The 25155-nt window shown below is 43.2% G+C and overlaps 1 protein-coding gene across 2 annotated transcripts in view; it reads left to right on the top strand.

Annotated features, from left to right (window-relative positions):
- Positions 1–25155, top strand: part of LOC126188261 (b(0,+)-type amino acid transporter 1-like) — a 482554-nt gene that overhangs the window by 260209 nt on the left and 197190 nt on the right. The window contains exon 1 of one of the 2 annotated variants that reach the window (XM_049929826.1): positions 4108–4228. The exons of the other annotated variant lie outside the window; for it this stretch is intronic. Within the exon in view, the coding sequence (XP_049785783.1) occupies positions 4216–4228 (13 nt within the window). The 5' untranslated portion in view covers positions 4108–4215. Of the gene's footprint in view, positions 1–4107; positions 4229–25155 lie in introns of those variants that run through there. 2 annotated transcript variants of the gene reach the window in all.

Below are 25155 nucleotides of genomic sequence, written 5' to 3'. Positions count from 1 at the left end.
GTAAGCAGGAGACCCCAGGTTCGAATCCCCGTCTGGTACAAACTTTTAACTTCCCTATTGATCTAAATCAATGTCCAGTGGCAGCTGATGTATTTAATTCCTCTGTGTCTTCTTTCTGTTACTATTTTACGTTCACTGCAATATTTTTCAGCCAAATTATCTTTGTCTGCAGTATTTATTTCTCATTACACATAACCGTTGCTTTTTTGGCAATTAAACTTCGCCGCCATTGGTGCCCAGCCTAGCCTTCCAGTTCGTATTCCATACAGAACTTAATATTGCGGTCCCTTTTACCTTACGTTTCGGCCATTTTCGTATTCCAAGTATTTTATATGGACTATTGCTGTTAAAGAATTATGATAATTTGGGACCTTACATTGAACACTTCAGCAGTTTAGTCAAACTATCCCATTTTTACCTGATCTACATCAAATACCGCCTTAGAAAAATTTCCTAGCCAATTTGATATCGTAACCGGACTTAGATAAGGATACGGCTTCTCCCCTCCCCCCCCCCCCCACCACCTTTCAGTTTAGTTTAGGGAAAAGTGATTAGGAAATAACAAAAACTACGAATGAAGTTCATATTCATTGCCTAGCATTTTCTGATGATACTGCAATCCTTTCCAATGACAGAGTGGAAACAATTCAGTTCTGTAGGAAATAGTCCATGAAATAGTAACAATATGTGAATTTAAAACTTTATATAAGAAAAATCATTGTATGGAAGGCATCAAATCAGATTTCTGTAGTTGACTTTTTATCAGCAAAATTAGGAAGAACTTCACGTGGGCAGACTGAGCTAGTAATGCGAATCATTAAACTGGCTGGGAAAGAGCGGCAAGCAAAAACAGAGCACCATGGAACTGTATGACGAGAGCGGGTGTAACAGGACGCACTTAAAACGGAAACTCCACGTCGCATCCTCCTCAGATTTAATGGTTAGATGGCCCAGTGGATAGCCCGTCAAAGACTGAACGATGACCAAGGATGAAAATACAAGCAAAATAGAAACAGTAAACGTCCAAGCACAAGATGTGAAACATCGAGCGAACTGGAAGATCCACGGCGCCGTGGTTATGTGGTCACGGTGTTGGACTACAGAGCGGGAGATCCATGTTCACATCTCCTTCGTGACCCCGCTTTTTTTTCACAAAATTATGAACTGTCTGTTCGGTCATTGACGTGTCTGTTGTCTTACTATAGTCATGGCGATTGTCATACTACACATATGTTGAAGAATATGACTCATGTGGTAAGACTATACAGTAGAGTCTCGATAGTTCGAGTTTCCAATAATCCGAGCCTCTTTCTTTTAAAAAAAATAAAAAAGTTGCAACGATCTACTTTCTTTTTTTACTGAAATGATAAATAATGAAAACATCATTGCAAAAGATAGTTAGGGAGACAGGGAGAGTACAGCTCGGTGAGAAAGCAGACAACAATGCAATCAACACTGACGATTAGCTCGCTGCCTTGTAGCACGAACATCTGTGGTCAGTATGGCACGAAATACCCCGACTACTGCCGGCTGCTACCGATCAAAACTGGGGAGTTCATACGCTGCTGTAGTTCCCAGTACCTGTACTGTACAGTGTTGTGTGTCGTTTTGTTTGTTGACTGTGTGTTCCGTTGTACACCTTACAAAGATGAGTGCTGTAACAAAAAAGAGGAAATTTGTTCCTTTGCATCTAAAATTAGAAGCACTAAGGCGACTTGACAAAGGAGAAACAATAAAAAAAACTTGCTCTCTAATATGGTGTCGGTGAAGTTACTGCTGGTGACGCGAAGAAACCGACTTAAATTGGAACAGTTTTCTTCACAGAAATGCTCACACGAATCTCTCAGTCTAAGAAGTATAAAGAAGTCAGACTTCGAAAAAACAAGTGAGGCGTTGTTCATGTGGTTTACCCAACAGAGACTGAAGGGTGCTCCGATTTCTGGCCCAATCTTGCAAGAAAAAGCTTTGTTTTTCAGAAACCAGCTGCAGGAAGGAGATGACAATTTCGCCGCTAGTGTGGGCTGGCTCGAAAAGTGGAAGAAGAGGTATGGAGTGCGTCAACTAGACGTATCTGGAGAAAAACTCTCCGGTGACGCTCAGGCGGTTTCAAAATGTATCGTCGACATTAAAAAAATCATAACTGACGAAAATTTGTCCAATGAACAAATAACTGTGGCGAAACTGGGCTAAATTTTAAAATGTTACCAGCGAGACAACTTGGCTCTTGTGAAGAAAAAAGTGCTTTTGGGCACAAAAAAAGCAAAGAGCGGCTCACAGTTGTGGCAACTTCAAATGCAACTGGAAACCACAAACTAAAACTAGTTGTGATTGGGAAGTCTGCCAAGCCAAGAGCATTCAAGAATGTATCGAACTCAGCTCTTCCGGTTGCCTGTACACATCAGAATAATGCCTGGATGAATCAGGAAATCTTCAAGAGCTGGTTTCTCAACTCATTTGTACCTGACTGCAAGAATTTTTTAAAAGAAAGGGGACTGCCATGCAAAGCAATTTTGCTCATGGATAATGCGTTCTCACATCCAAGTGCAGGAGAACTGCAGTGCGACAGTATCCGTGCCTTGTTTTTCCCACCAAACGTTACCCGTCTCATTCAGCCCAAGGATCAGGGCGTTCTGGAATGTCTAAAAAAAAAAAAAAGGATCGACGGCGATTGCTACAGTCAATCCTGCATTCCGAAGACAACGCAAGCATTGTAGGAGCTTTGAAGAAAGTGACTTTGAAGGACGTCGTGTACTGGATTAGCGAATCTTGGAGCGAAATAAAGTCAGACACAATTTCAAAGTCATGGAGGAAAATTCTACAGGAAAGTATACCAGACACAGAAACTGAAGATTTAGCAGATGAGGACGATCAACCATTGTGTAATTTAATCAGAAGATTGCCAGGGTGTGAAGAGGCAGAAGAGGTGGAAGTAGGCGATTGGTTAAATTCGGACGAACAGTTGGAAGTGACAGACTCCTCTATAATTGATACGGTTATCATTCCATAGCAGTGTGAGAGTGATGAGGACGACGAGGCAGAGGCTGCACCGATGATGAGTCACACCGATGGCTACGCTGTTCTCGAGGCCGCCATATGCTACGTGGAACAACAGCCTGAGGCGACACCAACTGGCCTACTGCTCCTGAGACGGTGGCGTGACATTGCCGCGAGGAAACGTTGCAGCTTCGCGAAACATGACACACTTCACTATTACTTGTCTAAATAGATAATTATTGTTATTCTGCCAAAGCAAATGCAAGTGTAAATACTTTCATTTTAATAAAGTTCATATTTTGACCTGTATTACTTACATTATTTCTTTTTCCCATTTAAATTTCGATAGTCCGAGTTTTCGATAGTTCGAGGTGGTTCCGGTCCAGTTCACCTCGAACTATCGAGACTCTACTGTATTACCGTCGCAAGTAAAAGTAATGAAAACTAAGAGCAGGCGAGATGCCGCATAGGCCTTTCACAGAAACGAAAACAACAAATAAACGGATGTAAACTAAGTTACAATAAAGGAATTAAAGAGTCAACTTCCAAAACGGAACGCAAGCGTTATAACAGGTGGTACTTGGGTGGAACAAATAGCAGGTATGTACGTCTGGAGGCTCATCGCCTTGCAAAACGGGATCCCAGTGCCGAATACTAGTGAATCTCGGAATCAGCTTTTATCATAGGACCCTCCCCTACACCTCGCTGTTGCAAAAAGAATGTTAGACCACGACACTGACACAAAGCTGAATACAGTGAACGGACACGTCAATGGCCGGACGGACAGCTCATAATTTTTTGAAAAGAAGTTGGGGTGCGAGGGAGATTCGTGACAACATGATCGCGACGCTTTCACCAGCTACTAACATCTGATCAGTGGCGTTGCCGCGTATCGCATCTGGGCGACAAGATGATCTGTGTGCTGACAGATGTTGTCGTTCTGGCTGGTGGGGGTCGTGATTGGCTGTCCCGGTGTTTGTCTGTTGGGAGTTGTGGTTATTCGCGGTCGCAGTCGGCTTGTGTGCTCTTCCGCATGATAACATAATCAGTCTCGCTGGCTGTGTGTCCAGCCACTCCGTATCTCTCTGCTTGTCCCACCCTGTAGCACCGTTTGTGTCCCGCAGCCCGAGTGTTAACATGCTCCACTGACGCCAGCGTAATCGCTGCGACGTGAAGCCACCAGAGCGTGACGCGGCTTCTGCCGTCGCCCTTCAACACGGAATGGACTCCGTCGGTATGTGCACTGTTTTCCTGTCTCATTTTAGCTTTTTGTGAGGACCTCCGTGCATGGCTTAGATGATACTGCACACACGGTTTAACCATCCTATCGGGATTTGGCTCCCATAAACAACTTCAGGCGAGCGACAGGGTCGTAAATCCCCCACAAAGCCATTCTTACGTCGTCTGTCACAGGAGCTTCATTAGCCTCTCTGTAACGTCCTGCGAGCGCTAAACGAACTCGTTGCCAAACGCGCCCCTCTTCGTTACGTCTTCTCTATTTTGTCTTTAATGCCGTCTGATTACGGCCATAGCTAACGAACAATACTAAAAATTTGTTCGAACTTGTACCGGATGGTTACAATTGAAGTGCAGCCACTCAGGGAGGTCCAGTGTGGGCTTTAATTATCCTACTGCAGCGAAACTTGGTAGATATGCTAATGCCTTAATGCAGAACCTATTTAAGCTGGAAAACAAATTATTTCCAATTTTGCTCGCTAGGTGCAAATCTGGCGCTATGCACTGTGACGAAATCACATGCACGTTGTCATTTTACGTTAGCCTGTATGGCTATCGAGAAGAGAGATCTTGCGCTGTTAGTGAAACTGTTTTATGTGAACGACAGCAATTGCAGTGTTTCATTGAGAGAGCATCGCTTACTGAAAGGTCTGGGGAGAAGCTCGAGGCTATTAAATGGTTTAAAGAAGATAATGAAGTTCGTAAACGCAGGTGAGCTCGGTGTGGCAGTCCACTTCTGTGGAGTAACGAGAACTGCCGAATATGGGGTACTGTTAAACTGCGTGTTGTGCACGAAGATCAATTACAGTCGTCGTATGTGACTGTGTAGCGTGGATTCACAAGAACCTTTATTCTCGGTCCGTTCTTCTTTGAAGAGAATATACCCAGAGGTCTTGTTAGATTTACCGTGACGCCTGCACGTTATTGAGATCACCTTGTACAACATGCTATTCCTGCTTTGGAATAGCACAACTGGTGGAAACCACTGCTTTCATGCAAGACATGTCAACACTTAATGTCACTAGCCGAGGGAAAGGTCTGCTTAATGCAAACTTCCACGAATGTGTTACCTCCAGAGGTTTTGGAGATGCATGGCCTACAAGATCACCTAATCTCAATCCATGTGAGTTTTCCTTTGCGGATACTTAAAAGAACGTTTTTACCAGGGACACGTTCGGTCTCTACCTGATCTGAAGACCAGTATACAGGAACTCATTGCCCAGATTCCACCGGAACCGCCGCAAGTAACTGTTAATCACATACTTTTACGAATGCAGCATTTCGTCGTCACCGGTGCTCACACTGAACAAATCGTGTAAGCAGCGGTCAATAATAATATCGACGTTGTGCCTCTCTTGACCTCTTACCGAGGGAGGTGGCGCAGTGGTTAGCACACTTGACTCGCATTTGGGAGGACGTCGGTTCAAGCCCGCGTCCGGCCATCCTCATTTAGGTTTTCCGTGATTTCTCTAAATCGCATCAGGTAAATGCCGAAATGGTTCCTTTGAAAGGGCAAGGCCGACTCCATTCCTTAATCAGATGGTGCCGATGACGTCGCTGCCTGGTCACCTCCCCCAAATCAACCAACCAACCATCTAAACAGCTAACCAACATTCCTACAGTGAACTAAACGCTTTACAACGAATCTGTGTAGCATCTGTGTCTCTTTCCTCTCATTTTACACGAGGTCACCCCGGAATGATACTCAGATGTTTCGCAGTTGTTATGGTTTCCAGTGACTGATCGTCGAATGGACTGTTCCACTTACGTGAAAAATGGTACATTTACTTACGGCCAGCTGCCAGTCCCTGAATCAAGCATTTATCTTCCGCCCGTCTCCCCGGGTTTTCCTCAAAATTTAAGAAGTTGCGACTGTCCCATTTAAATCATGATCTACGAACAGCTGCGAGGAGTTTCTTATGTTGTCCAGCAGATTATTTACATGTACCGTGAACAGTAATTACAATGGAAAACATCTTTGGGCTATGACAAACTTAAATCTTAGGATTTCACGCCGATTAAAAACGACGTGTTAAATTCTACAGTGAAGAGCTTAGACAACGTAATTTTCTCCTAGAAGTGATCTGACCGTCACGTAGGCGTACATACGTGGCGCACGGAAAAAGGGGTTATTTACTTGCCGGATTCCATCTTAAAATATTGTATCCAGTAAGTAGCATTTTATGATAGGTAAATTTTATTCTGAGATTCTTCTGTGTTACATTGACAGCGGCTCCAACTAAACGAGGCATAGAATACCCTATTTTATAAGGTAAAGTTGTCCCCAACACTGGCTGGTTTGAACGCAGAAGTACTTTGATAAGCGTCGTGGTATAGGAGACTGTACACCCTTACCCTCCTCGGACCTCTCAAAAGCTTATATGGCTAGCTATGGTGAGGCCAACAGTTTAATTTTGACTGTGAACCAGGGTGCAAAATTTTGTTTCCCACATAAACACTCCTTTGCCTGGGCTAAAAAGACTTATTCGCATAGACGTAAGTAATTATAATATGGGTCATGGATGCAGGATTCGGCAACAGGAGCCTTCTGACGAATCTGCCTTCCTTAATCCTAATGTTACTCCAGTAGTTAAGATTACGAACTGGCAGTAAGTCATCTGCTGCGATAGTAGTGCAGATGATTAACAAATGTAGGGTCATGGTTTAAAGGATTTTTGGTGCTTTTCCTTTTCATTTAATATTTATAGATTTTCTACTAACTTCATAATTAATATTACTAATTAGTAAAAGGGCCTCAGTTATAAATCTTGAAGTGTTAACAACAATTCTATAGCATTGTTTGTAGTTACGTGAAAATGCGACCCGAACTGGATTCTAGGTGGCGGGTGTTGAAATTGTAAGCAGTTATAAATAACATAAACAAATGTCTATAATGTTGAGTGCCGATATTTTTATTTCATATTATATTTTTCACAATTTGCGGTACATATCTAAAGTTGTTCTTTTTAAATTGTAGCATAACATAATTTTACCTTTACTGTATGTGTACATTCTACTTTGAGCTTTCAACTCGTCTAATCTTTCTCTTTGTCTGTGTGAAGCAAGCATACGTGGCACAAAATATGTCCGATTACACTGGGCGGAGGTATTGCCGGATGCAATCATCGAAGGTCCACGATATTTCGGCGTACAGCAGTTCCGCCATCATCAGGCGGTACTGACGGAATTCCATCAATACCACCTGATGGCGGAACGATTGTTCGCCGAAATATCGTGGACCTTTTACAATTGCATCCGGCAGTAGACCCGAGAACCTTGGAAGCATCGTATAAACCGGGAAAGCTTCAGATCGCATACATGATTCCCAATATATGTAGATCGTCGACGATGTATTTTGTTAATAAATAACGCCAGTCACCTTAGGTGCAAATATGGTTCAAATGGCTCTGAGCACTATGTGACTTAACATCTGAGGTCATCAGTCCCCTAGAACTTAGAACTACTTAAACCTAACCAACCTAAGGACATCACACGCATCCATGCCCGAGGCAGGATTCGAACCTGTGACCGTAGCAGTCGGGCGGTTTCGGACTGAAGCGCCTAGAACCGCTCTGCCATCGCGGCCAGCCCTTAGGTGCAGATAAGATTATTTCGCTGCTTATATTTTCTGTCGTAACTGCGTTTATATCCAAATTTGTTGATGATTAGTTTCGAACGCAACGTATGTTTCAAACCGTCATCTATTGTCAAAAAGGACTTCATTAACGTGAAAACACACAACAAAACCACGAAAACATCTTGTTAGCACTCTGTGTGCAAAATAATGATTCCTGTGGTAATTGCAGACGTATCTTAGTATTAATCAAGTGAACATTCGCGATGTAATTTAATATAGCCGTTATCAAACAGTCCATATTTATACATTACATATATGTAGCTTTACGGGCTGCTCTGCACTCAGACCTCTGCCTACAGACTATGGCTACTGTAGGTGAATCGCACGGCGTGTTTTCACTGATTATCCATGCGCAACATCGTCACAGTACAGCGATATCGTGTCTCCGCTAAGTTTTGATAAAATAAAATGTATTAAAGTGAACTGTTCCGAAGCGTTCTTTTAAATTTCACCATGATGACTCACTTGAATAAGACTTAGCTAGATTTGTAATTACCAGAGTGAACTTCATTATATTTTTGTACACGCCTAATGCTTAGAAGTGAAACTATAAAACTGTTTGTTAATGATTTTTATTTGACATTTTGGTTTTAACGATGTGCTTCGACTGTAGGTGAACACTGAGTTCAAAACTGCTTGCCAATAAACCCAACTACTATAAAAACAAAAACTGTGAAGTCGATACTACATCGTCATGTTGGAAGACCATAAATAGACAGATATTTTATTGCCTGCCTTCTCTGCTTACACTTCCCAAGTGCAACTAATTCTCAAGTCAGAGGCTGAGTTTCACGCTACATTTTACGTTGTCTAGAAGCAGCTACTAGGAGCGCTCCTGTAGCCTCCCAAAGACAGCTATAGCAATTTGTGCTTGTTTTCGGAGTGATATGCGTAAGCTGATTTGTGCGCTGTCTGACGAAAACAGTGACTATTAACACAATTATAATAGCAAGACATGGACAAGAGGGATCATATCTTTTACTTTTGTAAAAGACACGCGACTTAATTGCACCACGTATTTCTTGTTACCCCAAACAGCAAAAAAATTCTAGTATAGAGTTGTATATTGAAGAAAGGCGGGTTAAAAATAGCGAAAGGAACAATCTACTGGGTTGCCTGGATAAAGGATTTTTATGTAATGGTGTAAGTAGACAATTAAGTTGTATGCTTTAGATGTCAAAGAGCATTTGTTGATAATGTCTCTTCTCTACCTGGCAATGTTTTACGGGGTTGGTGAGGGAATCATGTTTAGCGATTGATAGTTTGGTATCACAATAACGAAGAAAAATATTCGTTCCTCAGGGCTATTAAACTGCGTTAAGTGACGTTCCTTTCATCTCTTAGAAAGTTAAGATTAAAATCAATTTATTAAGCAACGAACTCGTTAAAGTGTTACTTCTGGTTGTGTTGTACAGGTACCTACATCATCACAGAAATTTGCCGCTTGTGATAATAGGAAGATGATAACATTTTCCTTGTCGTGCAACTGCATGCGTTGTCTTAAAAGGGAAGTTTCTCGGCTCGAACAGGAGAGAGAGAGAGAGGGGGGGGGGGGGCTGGGTTGATTTGGGGAGGAGACCAGACAGCGAGGTCATCAGTCTCATTGGATTAGGGAAGGATGGGGAAGGAAGTCGGCCGTGCCCTTTGAAAGGAATCATCCCAGCATTTTCCTGGAGTGATTTCGGAAAAACCTAAATCAGGATGGCAGGACGAGGGATTGAACTGTCGTCCTCCCGAATGAGAGTCCAGTGTGCTAACCACTGCGCCACCTCGCTCGGTGCTCGAAGAGGAATTCGGTGTTCCAGTTGTACTTCGAAGCTTTAGGTACCACTGTGATTAGAATGATGATGATGATATTTGGTTTGTGAGGCGCTCAACTGCGTGGTTATCAGCGCCCGTACAATTATCCAATCTTTGCCCAGTCCAATTTCGCCACTTTCCTGGATGACGATGAAATGATGAGGACAACACAAACACCCAGTCATCTCGAGGCAGGTGAAAATCCCTGACCCCGCCGGGAATCGAACCCGGGACCCCGTGCTCGGGAAGCGAGAACGCTACCGCGAGACCACGAGCGGCGGACCGAGTGATTAGATGGTGAAAGCATTTGATTGTGTTACTCTTAGTTTGCACACGATCGGATTTTGAAAAGATGTATGAGGTTCCTCAAGAAATGCATGAAACAATAAGCAGAATCACAATAGGCACATTTGGCGAAATCATCTGGACAAGCACCATAATCACATTTTTTTTTTTGGGTTGCTAAATCAAATGCCACTTGAAACACATTACTGATTTTAGCAACATGAGTGCGAGTATACTACCCAGCCACTTGCCAGGAATATTCAAGCATAGCTGATACATTGGCCAAGACTGTTGATTATGAGTAATAGAATGTACTTTCATTACGAAAATTGTATTTCCTAACTTAGTGTCGAAGTCTGCAGTGAGTCCTTACAGTGTCTGTTATCCTTCTTGCACATATTTTATGTTTCCGGAAGAAATATAGCTCCATAGGCTGTATGTATTGTGTTGTTTTTGGCGGAATTACCATACATTGTCTTTACCCGCAAATGAAGCCGGCAGTCCATGGGACTGATGGCCACAGATGCTAAGTCCCATAGTGCTCAGAGCCATTTGAACCATTTTTGAATCACTGCAATTTTATGTGTCACTGAGGAGAAAGCGCGATGAACATAGCCTTTCAAAAGTTGATAGCAGTGGCTGTTTAAACGCAACCTGTTGATTGCATTTGGTACAACATTTTCATTTGTGGACGTCTGAGCCTTTTTTGGATGTTGTTGGGATTGGTATGTAGATCCCATTTCATATAAACTTCAAAATTCCTTGTTATGGCATATCGTCTTATTTCAATTCTTCAATTTATATTGTCGGAAACCTGTGAACAACACCGAAAATTGGTGAACCGGATTCATCAATTTTCCTTCTATTCACCTTCTACATGATTATCCTCTTTTACAAAATATCGAAAGGACTTTAAGCCGGTTAGTATCTACCGGAATTGAGTAAGAAGGGTGCCCCTGTTCATAATACTTTTCACTGCCCACCACAAGGTGTAGAGAAGGGTATTTGGGGTCTTGTTGATTGCAGAGCCTTGGGAAGTTTTCAACCAGTCATCAGGCGAGCTGGTTGTGGGGCAGAATTTTTGATAAGGGACTACCAGTGTCGGCATTTGTCTTAAAATGAAGAAAACGTCCCGAAATCCGTGGTTGGATCTAGGGTTCGAAACTATTTTTAATTGCTTTCTGGGGCAATATATCCCAGACAAATATAAGGATACCTTGTGTGTGTCGGTGTATCTGTGTCTGTCTGCAGTAAACAGTAAATTCGATCAGTTCCTCGACATAATACAGTTTAGATAAATCCTACGAAGAATGCCTATGAGAAATCTGGAAGCTTCCATAAGGATAAACAAGTATGTCTGACAGTGATGCAGAAGAATGAAATCGACGACCACATTGTACAAGAACACTGGTTCGTTGTTCAGTTTCTGCGCCACGTGAACAACTTGGACACATGTCAATGACAGAATAATTGAGCACGAAAGTTTTAACTACAACGTTTTTAGAACAAAAAATATAAATAGCAAATGACTGGCGAAAAGTTTCTTGAACAGCCACGGATGAGCAAATAATGTCACTTGCATTTGTACTGAGTTTGTGTCTTGCTCACGTGAACATCCTTACAAACAGGAGGGTGAACAAGAGTTATCAGTGAACAACAAAGCTAAGTACTAATGTGCTTGTAATAATCACTATAATAGTAGTTATGAAAGGTAAAACCAACCAAGAGCAAGTTAAAAATAACGCGTGAGAAACCCATGAGTAAGCGATTAGTCATTGTTGTTACGCTTTCGTAAATTCAAAGGTCTGCATTGTGTTAAAGTTGTGTATTCAGACCCAAACTTATCTATCTTCTTGAGAAGACACATTTACTTGGTGATTACTGACTGGCTAAGAACAACATGCGTAAGTCGCTGGAATGACGCACGTGGATGTGTACAGCTCATCCCTTGTAGATGACCAGCTGGTCCTATGTTCCCCACATACCTTGCATGTTACTTATGAAACAATAACAAGAGTTTTAAGGAAGCCGGTCTTCATGGCATCTCGTCACACTGATACTGATCCTTGCAATTAAACTAAGAGGGGTGTCCAGAAAGTAAGTTCCAATCGGTCGCGAAATACAAACCACAATGAAAATCAGAAATGTTTTCTTTGCAACAATTAGCTACACCTTCCACCTTCTACATGGATGCCTCTCCGACTTAGATATTTGTTTAGCGTTGTACAAATTTTCCAGTACCCTCGTCATAAAAGGCAGCCACCTGTGCCTCTGGCTAATTGTCTACGCTAGTCTGCAACTCGTTGTCTGAGCCAAAAATTTTCATAACCAGCGGTTCGTGTGAGCAGATTTGAAAACGGTGAGCACCGATACTTGATGGGGGCCTCTGTTTTCTAGAAATTTTTGCGTGATCACTGTGCGCTCAGAACTGAAACGTTCAACGTGACACGATCTACGGACATACTATAGCTACTGCCCAACATCTCGGTGCAAAGCTTCATCGGATTTTCACTGTGGTTTCCCTTTCGCGACCGCTCGGAACTTACTTTCTGGACATTTCTCGTATATTCGACGTGCTCGCAGCAGATTTTGTCAGTTAAATTAACTGTATTCAACTATCGTCTATCAGACTTAACTGATCTATCGATGCTCTAGACCTATTGTCAGTATTGCCGGCCGGGGTGGCCGAGCGGTTCTAGGCGCTACGGTCTGGATCCGCGCGACCGCTGCGGTCGCAAGTTCGAATCCTGCCTCGGGCATGGTTGTGTGTGATGTCCTCAGGTTAGTTAAGTTTTAAGTAGTTCTAAGTTCTAGGGGACTGATGACCTCAGAAGTTAAGTCCCATAGTGCTCAGAGCTATTTTTTTACTGTCAATATTGCATCGAGTTTTGTGGTTGTTTATTTTTTTCTTTGGACTTGTCTCCGTGTTTACATATTTCAATGATTTCTACTGTATATAGCCATGGATAGTAGTTCGTAACTGTAGATAAAATTTTGCTTTCATGGTTTCTGGGCTGTAGAACATGTTCTGTTACAGCTGATTTTACTTCTTTCCGTTGTAAGATGTTCTGAGAGCTGGAAAGCATGTAGGCTTAATATTACTGTTAATTTCACGGCCGTCACCAGCCCAAGCCCTTCCTAAAGTTTAAGAAAAGCTCAACTGGTAAATTTTGAATGTCAGGATTGTAAAAAAAAAAAAAAAAGACTAAATGAACTACGCTGTTTAGCAAGAACAATTATTTAGGAATGCATAAGTTAGCCACTTCTCTGCCGTTAAGGAGAATCTCAAAACCAATTAATTTTTTAATGAATCAGGACGTCAAATAATAAATAAAAAATATAAGAGCAAGGTATTAAATTAAAGTGCGATAAATAACGTACAGGAGGCACAATGTTATCATTTGTGAGGCAATTTTCATTCACCGAGCAACATTATATTGAGGGATGAAATCATCTGACTAAAAGTACGTGGTGGCTTATCAACAAATTACTGTGTCCTGCGTGAGATCTCGTAAGACGACCTCATATGGAATGAACAAAAAAGGAACAGGGAAAGCATACACTCTTTCATTCACACTGATTTCACACAACAGAAAAATAAAATCACACAGTTGGAGGATTGAATTACACTCACATTCGCACTAGAAATAGGTACTCTAGATTAATCTCATCATATCTGTGGTGGACCCTCCACACCATGTGGTTCCAAAGCAAGGTACGATCAACGTAACTATCGAACATAATGATTAGCTAATACTGGAAACTCATAGCACAAATTGACTGAAAACATGAGGCTTCAGTTAAGCTGAATAACTTGAGTATTTCAACGAGATTTAACTTAGGTATAATGCGACTCTACATACATCCTATCTCCGCCCTACCTTAGGAGCTACATCCGTAATTACCAAGAACCAAACGAAGAGTGACCGTTCTCCATCGAGCTTCTCGCGACTCCCAGTGCAACGCAAGCTACCAGAGAGGTTTGCATCCTCCACCAACCTGACAGACAAACCAACCTTGCACCAAAAGGGATAAACCTCTCTGCCCGAGTACCGGCATCCTAAGTTGGTCATCCTGTGTTCCCCTCCTAAAGAGAAGCACATCTCCTATTGTCAGCAGACGACAACCAAATCCGCTCCCACCACAAAATAAACCCAGAAAAGTTATTTATTCATCTAAATTCACTCACACACAAGATAAATTGAGGGAGGAACATGTGGATAATGAAACATAAAATGGAACATAATATTAAAATATTAATACAATGCTACAAAATCGATGCATTTTACGTCGCATAGACCTAGAGTTTCACTTAGTTCTGCTGTTCACTCCTCCTGGGGAGGTTAACAAGCACAACCGCAATTAAGCGGTGAACCACGTGAGCCGTAATTGAACAAAATGAAGGAACAGTCTTACGAAACGACTGTACGGAGTCCACAGTTACATTTTATACACCACAAATGACGGCAGAAGGGCATTTATCCTAAATGGGTTCTCATTACTACGAGAGGTTTGATAAAAAGTACCTTGCACAGTTTGGAAAATTCAAACAACCCATGGGGCTGGAATGCAAAGAGGAACAATCACACACACCCATACCAAAATATATTTTCCATTGCAAACAGTATCCACAAAGACTATTGCGTACTTGACAAAGCATATGACCTCACTCGTAGACGGGAGAGAGACCGCGAAAAATACATTAAACTGAAAATTCAAAAAATAGATGAAATTTGTTCTTTCGATGTAGGAAGTTAAGAACTATTAATTAATTAATTAATTAGGAGTTTATGTGCAAGAAAAAATCGTCTATTTCACCGCAAAAGAAAACTTCAGTTCAGACATCCACATCTATACTGAAAAAGTCCAAGTACACTACTGGCCATTAAAATTGCTACACCACGAAGATGACTTGCTACAGACGCGAAATTTAACCGACAGGAAGAAGATGCTGTGATATGCAAATGATTAGCTTTTCAGAGCATTCACACAAGGATGGCGCCGGTGGCGACACCTACAACGTGCTCACATGAGGAAAGTTTACAACCGATTTCTCATACACAAACAGCAGTTGACCAGCGTTGCCTGGTGAAACGTTGTTGTGATGCCTCTTGTAAGGAAGAGAAATGCGTACCATCACGTTTCCGACTTTGATGAAGGTCGGATTGTAGCCTATCGCGATTGCGGTTTATCGTCTCGCGACATTGCTGCTCGCGTTGGTCGAGATCCAATGACTGTTAGCAGAATATGGAATCGGTGGGTTCAGGAGGGTAATACGGAACGCCGTGCTGGATCACAACGGCCTCGTATCCCTGAGTCAACAGATGGGGACGTTTGCAACATAACAACCATCTGCACGAAGGGTTCGACGACGCTTGCAGCAACATGAACTATCAGTTCGGAGACCATGGCTGCGGTTACCCTTGACGCTGCATCACAGACAGGAGCGCCTGCGATGATGTACTCCACGACGAACCTGGGTGCACGAATGGCAAAACGTCATATTTTCGGATGAATCCAGGTTCTGTTTACAGCATCATGATGGTCCCATCCGTGTTTGGCGACATCGCGGTGAACGCACGTTGGAAGCGTGTATTCGTCATCGCCATATCGGCGTATCACCCGACGTGATGGTATGGGGTGCCATTGGTTACACGTCTCGGTTACCTCTTGTTCGCATTCACGGCATTTTGAACAGTGGACGTTACATTTCACATGTGTTACGACCCGTTGCTCTATCCTTCATTCGATCCCTGCGAAACCCTATATTTCAGCAGGATAATGCACGACCGCATGTTTCAGGTCCTGTGCGGGCTTTTCTGGATAGAGAAAATGTTCGACTGCTGCCCTGGCCAGCACATTCTCCAGATATCCCACCAATTGAAAACGTCTTGTCAACGGTGGTCGAGCAACTGGCTCGTCACAATACGCCAGTCATTACTCTGTGGTATCGTGTTGAAGCTGCATGGGCAGCTGTAGCTGTACACGCCATCCAAGCTCTGTTTGACTCAATACCCAGGCATATCAAGGTCGGTATTACGGCCAGAGGTGGTTGTTCTGGGTACTGATTTCTCAGCATCTGTGAACCCAAATTCCGTGAAAATGTAATCACATGTCAGTTCTAGTATAATATATTTGTCCAACGAATATCCGTTTATCATCTGCATTTCTTCTTGGTGAAGCACTTTTAATGACCAGTAGTGTATGATTACACATCTGAAACAAAAGGCTTAAATCCCTATTATTGACCCATGTGAGAATGTCGCTGAACAATGACACAGACTTGAAAGTCTCCACAAACCGCTAAAAATAAGAAGTTTAATAATACGTTAAACTAAAATATTTCCCTGAAATTTGCTTTAGACATTTTCAGTGACTTTGCTTTCTTAATCGTTCGAAACGGACAGCATTCTTTCGTACTAGCACCGCACGCGGTAGGAATTCGATCTGCACACAAAGTACTTTCCACAAACGTAGCAGTTAATCACGCACACACAAAAATTACATTAGAAATGTTGCCATAATTTAAAACGAACGTGCGAAAACTGAAACAAAATTATTAAACACAATCGTGGCTTACTTACAAAACTTTCCAAAAATTTTAGCCAAATCATGGCAACTTATCTGCACACACACACACACACACACACACACACACACACACACACACACACACACACACACACACACACACATCTGTCCTTACCTAGTATCGCCGACAGTGCCGGACAACCGAACGTTGATCAGAGATCCCACTTTGAAAGCGTGGTGGCAGGAAACTGAGTGTATCTAGATCAGAATCCCAAGTTGGCTAAACTAGACTACAGACTCCCGTCACCAGCGCTATGCCATTGATAGTAATGAAATCAATACTGATGATAAGAAGAAAAATAAAGCGAAGGTGAAAGGCATTGCTTCCCATGCTGTCCTTGATGGTCTTTGTTTTCGCTGGTGGTATTTCTGGTATTTCGAATTTTTTCCTTATAAAGAATGATAAATTCAGTCATGGTACTGGATGGCTTACCGTGGCTGTTGTTCGTTGTGGAGGTATTGAGAATATTCGTGGCCTTTGAAGTTGAAATGAAATGATCGTATGGCATTGTCGGCCGGGAGGCCCCATGCGGGGGAAGTTCGGCCGCGGTATTGCAAGTCCTTTTTAGTTGACGCCACTTCGGGCGACTTGCGAGTCAATGATGATGAAATGATGAAGAAGAACACACAACATCCAGTCATCACGAGGCAGAGATTTCCCTGACCCCGCCAGGAATCGAACCCTGGATCCCGTGCGCGGGAAGTGAGAACGCTGCCGCAAGACTACGAGCTGCGGACGCCTTAGAAGTTTAACAACAGTGACATAATTACTTACCGTACTCTCTATATACACAAATTAACTATCGGACGGGGTGGGCAGTAATCTGCGGTTATTTGCTGATGAGCCTGTGGTGTACGTTAATATGTCGAAGTTGATTGACTGTAGAAAGATAAAGGATGAGTTAGACAAAATTTCTAGTTGGTGTGATGAACGGCAGCTCCCTATAAATGTGGGGAAAGTGCAAGTTAATGAGGATGAGTAGGAAGTACAAACCCATATTGTTTAGATATAGATTTAGTAGTGTCTTGCTTGACACAGTCACGTCGTTTAAATATCTGGGCGTAACGTTGCAACGTGATACGAAATGGAACGAGCATGTGAGGATTGTGCTAGGAAAGACGAATGGTCGACTTCGTTTTATTGGGAGAATTCTAGGAAAGTGTGGTTCATCTGCATTTATAGGATGCTAGTGCGACCTATTCTTGAGTAATGCTCGAGGTTTGGGACCCGTATCAGGTCGCATTAAAGGAAGATATCGAAGCAATTCAGAGGCGGGCTATTAGATTTATTGCCGACCGGAGTGGCCGTGCGGTTCTAGACGCTACAGTCTGGAACCGCGAGACCGCTACGGTCGCAGGTTCGAATCCTGCCTCGGGCATGGATGTGTGTGATGTCCTTAGGTTAGTTAGGTTTAAGTAGTTCTAAGTTCTAGGTGACTGATGACCTCCGAAGTTGAGTCCCATAGTGCTCAGAGCCATTTGAACCATTTTTTTTATTAGATTTATTATTGGTAGACTCGAACAACACGTAAGTGTTACGGAGATGGTTCGGGAACTCAAATGGGTATCCCTTGAGGGATGGCGACATTTTTTTTTTCGAGGAACACTGTGGATAAAATTGAGAGAACCGGCATTTGATGCCGGCTGCCGAACGATTCAACATACATTGCACGTAAGGTCTACGAAGATAAAATACGAGAAATTAGGGCTCATACGGAGACATACAGACAGTCTTATTTCCCTCGCTCTATTTGCGAGTGGAACAGGAAAGGAAACCACTTGTAGTGATACACGGTACCCTTAAACACAGCCACTCATTCTGGATTTAATCACAGGATTAGAAACAGGAGAGATACGGGTACACAAAATATAGATGCAATAGCTTTGAACAAAGTATTCCTTTCCTTCCTTGAGGCTTGCCACCATCACATACAGACAGTTAGTGGCAATGAAACACAGAAATAACTTAACTACGACAATTCTTTACAGATCGGTAGGCTTGACATATTTTCTTTATTAGTGTATAAGAAGGCTTTCATGAAATAACTGGTATCTGACAGATCATAAATTTCAACTCTCCCCAAAAATTGTTACACTGAGATATTTATGGTGGTTACTTGATTACTAATGTGGCTTAATGAGATCGTACTCACTGGATATTATAATTTTATGTTTTGAGAAGTGCATATTTTTGTATTTCTCAACATTTAACGTAAGTAGCAAACATTTTGTGCCACACTGAAATCTTATCGAGATGTGAAATAAACCAATGGAGGGCTGGTATTGTCGCCTCCCACTGTCGCTGTGCAAAGCGTTGTGACTGCCAGTTCTTGATTAGTAAAGGGTGTAGCGAAACATTCCCCCTAATTTAAAGCTCAAATGAAAAATAGATGGATCAAAAGAAAGAACAGTATTAACATGAATCATTTCTTTGGAGTGGGAAGCTTTATTTATATATGTTACCACAGTCAAAATATAAAAAATGTGGAACTAGGTAAAAAAAGAGACCAAAGAGCGTTCGAACCGGACAACACATTAATGCAGTAAGGCGTTCATTTCAGCAGTCTCCGAGGAGAGATGCTCGAAAAAGCGCTAGAGCTCTTCAGTTACCTGATGGAGGTGTACGTCGAATTTTGTAACAGCACTTGTGATTTAATCCGTATAGGATGATGGTTTTTCAAGAATTGTTTGAAAGTGATCAGCACCATCGTGGGAGGTCGTGTACAAACACCCTGGAAATTGTGCCTGAAGTTGCTATGGCTCTTGGCAGTGACGAAGCACATTTTCACTTACCCGGTTCTCCATGTGCCGCACAAGCGAGGGCTGCATCACAGTCCGGGGGTTGTAGTTTCGAACAGCTTCTTTGATGACATCATTGTCTGTTTTTCTTTTTATTTCTTGACTTCTACTGTACTAAGCACAATACGCATGTTTTCCACCCTGTTCGTGACCTTTCTTTCTCGTGTTTTGTGAAGTCGCTACTGCGCCAGGAAAGCGTGTCCGACTATGCAGGACTGATTTTTCCAACGTATATGTCTACTGAAAGTTTGTAACCGCTGTGTTGAAACGCCTTATATGTATCATTCGTGATAATACAGTTTCTTTATATTGATATATCTGATTTTTATTTGAACGTTAAATTAGGGAGGACATTTTGCCGCATCCTGTTCATTTCTCCGGGCACGAATGGTTTTCCTGTTCAAGAAATGTTAGAATGGCCGTAACTAAAATTAAGAGGAGATTTTTGGCTCATTTGGAGAGGGTATAGAGATGTATACCATATCCGAATTTCCCATTTTTAATGTGATTTTTGTAGGAGAGACAATTTAAACTTGTGCTTCTTAAGAGTAATATTGAAGAAACTGCGAAAAATACTATTTTCCAAATCTGATATATGTCAAACACGGTGCAGCGTTGTCTAGGGCGCTTTGTCACGGTTCGCGCTGCCGCGCGGGATTAGCCGAGCGGTCTGAGACGCTGCAGTCGTGGACTGTGCGGCTGGTACCGGTGGAGGTTCGAGTCCTCCCTCGGGTATGGGCATGTGTGTGTGTGTGTGTGTGTGTGTGTGTGTGTGTGTGTGTGTGTGTGTGTGTGCGTGCGCTTAGGATAATTTAGGTTAAGTAGTGTGTAAGCTTAGGGACTGATGACCTTAGCAGTTAAGTCCCATAAGATTTCACACTCATTTGAACATGGTTCGCGCTGCTTCCCCCGTCGGAGGTTAGAGTCCTCCCTCGGACGTTCGTGAGTGTGTTTGTGTTTGTGTTCGTGTGTTTGTGTTTGTGTTTGTGTTTGTGTGTGTGTTCGTGAGTGTGTTTGTGTTTGTTGTCCTTAGCGTAAGTTAGTTTAAGTTAGATTACGTAGTGTGTAAGCCTAGGGATCGATGACCTCAGCAGTTTGGTCCCATAGGAACTTACCATCTAGCTCAAAGACGGTGAAATGCACAACTTTGGAAAGATTCGTTACCGAGTGAAGTTTTTTGGTAATCGAGGGGAAAAAGCATATTCGTGGATAACATGACTTACTCAATTTTTCCCTTGGAAAAATAACATACCGTACTTTCAATATTTGGAAGTTGCACAATACCTTATGTACAAGACAAAAGTATTCCACGCATTCAGTCTTCCTCCCGTCAAAAGCAGTTTCGCAAAAAGGGAAAATTTTACCTGTTTGAAACAAAACATTAACGTAACTTTGGTACTAACATTAAAAATAGATTTTTGACACGTTCAGAGATGTATACCGTACGTGAATTTCGGAGTGTTTGCGTGACGCCTGTATGCGACAGAGATTTCACAGCGCTATGGCGCCTCCCTGCAGACAGTGCTTGCCTCGACGAAAATGCAGCTTTAAACCGTAAACGTCAGATGCCAGTTAATTAAACGAAACAAAAACAGACTGATGTCAATGATACTGGACGGTCATCGCATGGATCGCTTCCGCTACACCGCATGTGGAGGGACGCACGTTACCTGTACTTTACTCAACAACTGGATACTGTTTTCTGTTAGAGGGATCTGTGATGTACGACGGTTAAAAGAGGGGCTAATTCAGGTCCAGATTCTGCACAGAATCTGATACGGACTTCCTCAGACTCTGGATCTTTCTTCAGTTTTAGCGATTTCAGCTGCTTCTCAACACCACTGACACTAATATTTATATCATTCATCTTTGCAATAGTGTAAGAATTAAACTGGACTAGTGCTCTTGCATTTTTCTAAAGGAACATTTAGAATCGGAGTTTAGCACCTCCACTTTTGTTGTCTACCCTGTTCCTGTCTTATTCATGAGAGTATAAGCTGTTGGTTCCACCGACACCTTTATGTACGACTAGATTTTGAGTTTTCTGAAATATTTCGATATGATTCCGCTCCGGAAATCATTGACGTCTTCACGCTCTGCTTTCTTCACAGCCAGACGCATTTCGTTCAGCGTCTCACTATTTATAGCTCTGCATCCGTTTTACACGTATTAAGCTGTAGTCGCCATTCTTTAGCAGTTCTTTTAAAGCGTTTGTGTGCCGTTAAGGGTTTTTCTTATCAGTAACTATTCCACGGGGTACATATTTATCCAGTATTTGGCCAATTATTTTTCTAAACGTGGGCCACTGTTTCTCTACGTGCTCTTTCCCAGAGCTAAATGTTTCGAGTTGTTCTTTGAGATACGACACTACAGTCTCTCTCTCTCTAGTAGCGTAACATGCAAATAATCTTACTATATTTAGTTACCCCTTTTTACGAGGGTTATTTGGAAAGTAAGGTCCGAATTTCCGTAGCTAATCAAATTTCTCGCAAACACTGAAACGCGCATGAGCACCGACTCACGGCATGCCTTGCTCGTCAAACAACGCAGTCTGAATTTATCTTGTCGCAGTTTAAAGAGTCAGTTCAAAATGATTAAAAAATTGATTAGCCCGCCGACTACGAAATACGGTCTGTGATAAGGTCTGACAGCAAGGAACGTTGCAGCAGCGGAAGTGAGGTGTATGTATGGCCCCAATGCAATGAATGGCAACAAAATGTACAAATGCGTGAGAGGTTTCAAGGGCCCACGAGAAAACGTCCATGATGATCCGCGATCACGCAGATCACCAGTGATCTCAGAAGATTCGGTCAAAGCCGTGGACGAAAATATTTGTGAAGACCGATGTGCGATTTTCGCTCGTTCCGCTACCTAAAGGTATTTCTCAGCGGCAGGCTCTTTGCAAAAGATGACGAAATGAATGAAGCAGTTAAAGACGGCTTATCCTCACAGGCTGCAGACGTCTATGACTTACGGGTACAAAAGCTTGTAGAACGCTGTTATAGATGTTTAAACAAATATGGAAACTATGTAGAAAAATAGAGAAGCATGTAAGGAATCAAATGAACACAGTTTTGTCAAAAAATCTGTGATGATTTCTTTTATGAGAAGTCGGACCTTACTTTCTGAATAACCCTCATACACTCCTGGAAATGGAAAAAAGAACACATTGACACCGGTGTGTCAGACCCACCATACTTGCTCCGGACACTGCGAGAGGGCTGTACAAGCAATGATCACACGCACGGCACAGCGGACACACCAGGAACCGCGGTGTTGGCCGTCGAATGGCGCTAGCTGCGCAGCATTTGTGTACCGCCGCCGTCAGTGTCAGCCAGTTTGCCGTGGCATACGGAGCTCCATCGCAGTCTTTAACACTGGTAGCATGCCGCGACAGCGTGGACGTGAACCGTATGTGCAGTTGACGGACTTTGAGCGAGGGCGTATAGTGGGCATGCGGGAGGCCGGGTGGACGTACCGCCGAATTGCTCAACACGTGGGGCGTAAGGTCTCCACAGTACATCGATGTTGTCGCCAGTGGTCGGCGGAAGGTGCACGTGCCCGTCGACCTGGGACCGGACCGCAGCGACGCACGGATGCACGCCAAGACCGTAGGATCCTACGCAGTGCCGTAGGGGACCGCACCGCCACTTCCCAGCAAATTAGGGACACTGTTGCTCCTGGGGTATCGGCGAGGACCATTCGCAACCGTCTCCATGAAGCTGGGCTACGGTCCCGCACACCGTTAGGCCGTCTTCCGCTCACGCCCCAACATCGTGCAGCCCGCCTCCAGTGGTGTCGTGACAGGCGTGAATGGAGGGACGAATGGAGACGTGTCGTCTTCAGCGATGAGAGTCGCTTCTGCCTTGGTGCCAATGATGGTCGTATGCGTGTTTGGCGCCGTGCAGGTGAGCGCCACAATCAGGACTGCATACGACCGAGGCACACAGGGCCAACACCCGGCATCATGGTGTGGGGAGCGATCTCCTACTGGTGATCGTCGAGGGGACACTGAATAGTGCACGGTACATCCAAACCGTCATCGAACCCATCGTTCTACCATTCCTAGACCGGCAAGGGAACTTGCTGTTCCAACAGGACAATGCACGTCCGCATGTATCCCGTGCCACCCAACGTGCTCTAGAAGGTGTAAGTCAACTACCCTGGCCAGCAAGATCTCCGGATCTGTCCCCCATTGAGCATGTTTGGGACTGGATGAAGCGTCGTCTCACGCGGTCTGCACGTCCAGCACGAACGCTGGTCAAACTGAGGCGCCAGGTGGAAATGGCATGACAAGCCGTTCCACAGGACTACATCCAGCATCTCTACGATCGTCTCCATGGGAGAATAGCAGCCTGCATTGCTGCGAAAGGTGGATATACACTGTACTAGTGCCGACATTGTGCATGCTCTGTTGCCTGTGTCTATGTGCCTGTGGTTCTGTCAGTGTGATCATGTGATGTATCTGACCCCAGGAATGTGTCAATAAAGTTTCCCCTTCCTGGGACAATGAATTCACGGTGTTCTTATTTCAATTTCCAGGAGTGTAGCTCTGCATCCGTTTTACACGTATTAAGCTGTAGTCGCCATTCTTTAGCAGTTCTTTTAAAGCGTTTGTGTGCCGTTAAGGGTTTTTCTTATCAGTAACTATTCTGCGGGGTACATATTTATCCAGTATTTGGGCAATTATTTTTCTAAACGTGAGCCACTGTTTCTCTACGTGCTCTTTCTCAGAGCTAAATGTTTCGAGTTGTTCTTTGAGATACGACACTACAGTCTCTCTCTCTCTAGTAGCGTAACATGCAAATAATCTTACTATATTTAGTTACCCGTTTGTACGAGGGTTATTCGGAAAGTAAGGTCCGAATTGCCGTAGCTAATCAAATTTCTCGCAAACACTGAAAAGCGCATGAGCACCGACTCACGGCATGCCTTGCTCGTCAAACAACGCAGTCTGAATTTATCTTGTCGCAGTTTAAAGAGTCAGTTCAAAATGATTAAAAAATTGATTATCCCGCCGACTACGAAATACGGTCTGTGATAAGGTCTGACAGCAAGGAACGTTGCAGCAGCGGAAGTGAGGTGTATGTATGGCCCCAACGCAATGAATGGCAGCAAAATGTACAAATGGGTGAGAGGTTTCAAGGGCCCACGAGAAAACGTCCATGATGATCCGCGATCACGCAGATCACCAGTGATCTCAGAAGATTCGGTCAAAGCCGTGGACGAAAATATTTGTGAAGACCGATGTGCGATTTTCGCTCGTTCCGCTACCTAAAGGTATTTCTCAGCGGCAGGATCTTTGCAAAAGATGACGAAATGAATGAAGCAGTTAAAGACGGCTTATCCTCACAGGCTGCAGACGTCTATGACTTACGGGTACAAAAGCTTGTAGAACGCTGTTATAGATGTTTAAACAAATATGGAAACTATGTAGAAAAATAGAGAAGCATGTAAGGAATCAAATGAACACAGTTTTGTCAAAAAATCTGCGATGGTTTCTTTTATGAGAAGTCGGACCTTACTTTCTGAATAACCCTCATACTTTGGCAATCATTTTTACATCTGTCCTTAGTCGCACAGTATGCGGTCTGTTCTATTGTTGTGAAAAACAGAGGAACAAAAATGTACTGGTATGAACTGCAAATCTCTTTTTCAGTGTCTAGTGGATCGAGGGCATGTGCCGCTGTTCGTGGCGATCCATTCGTCGGAAGCGGGCACTGGCAGCTCCCTTGATATTCTCTCATCATACAACACAAACAGTACAAGAGGCTATACACACATCGTTAGCCTTTCCAGTAGAGTACCTAAAC

The sequence above is a fragment of the Schistocerca cancellata genome, chromosome 5 (genome assembly GCF_023864275.1).
Source record: "Schistocerca cancellata isolate TAMUIC-IGC-003103 chromosome 5, iqSchCanc2.1, whole genome shotgun sequence".
Classification (NCBI taxonomy): Eukaryota; Metazoa; Arthropoda; class Insecta; order Orthoptera; family Acrididae; genus Schistocerca; species Schistocerca cancellata.
Note: the sequence above shows the minus strand (reverse complement) of the source record. Positions and strands in the feature narration are given on the sequence as shown.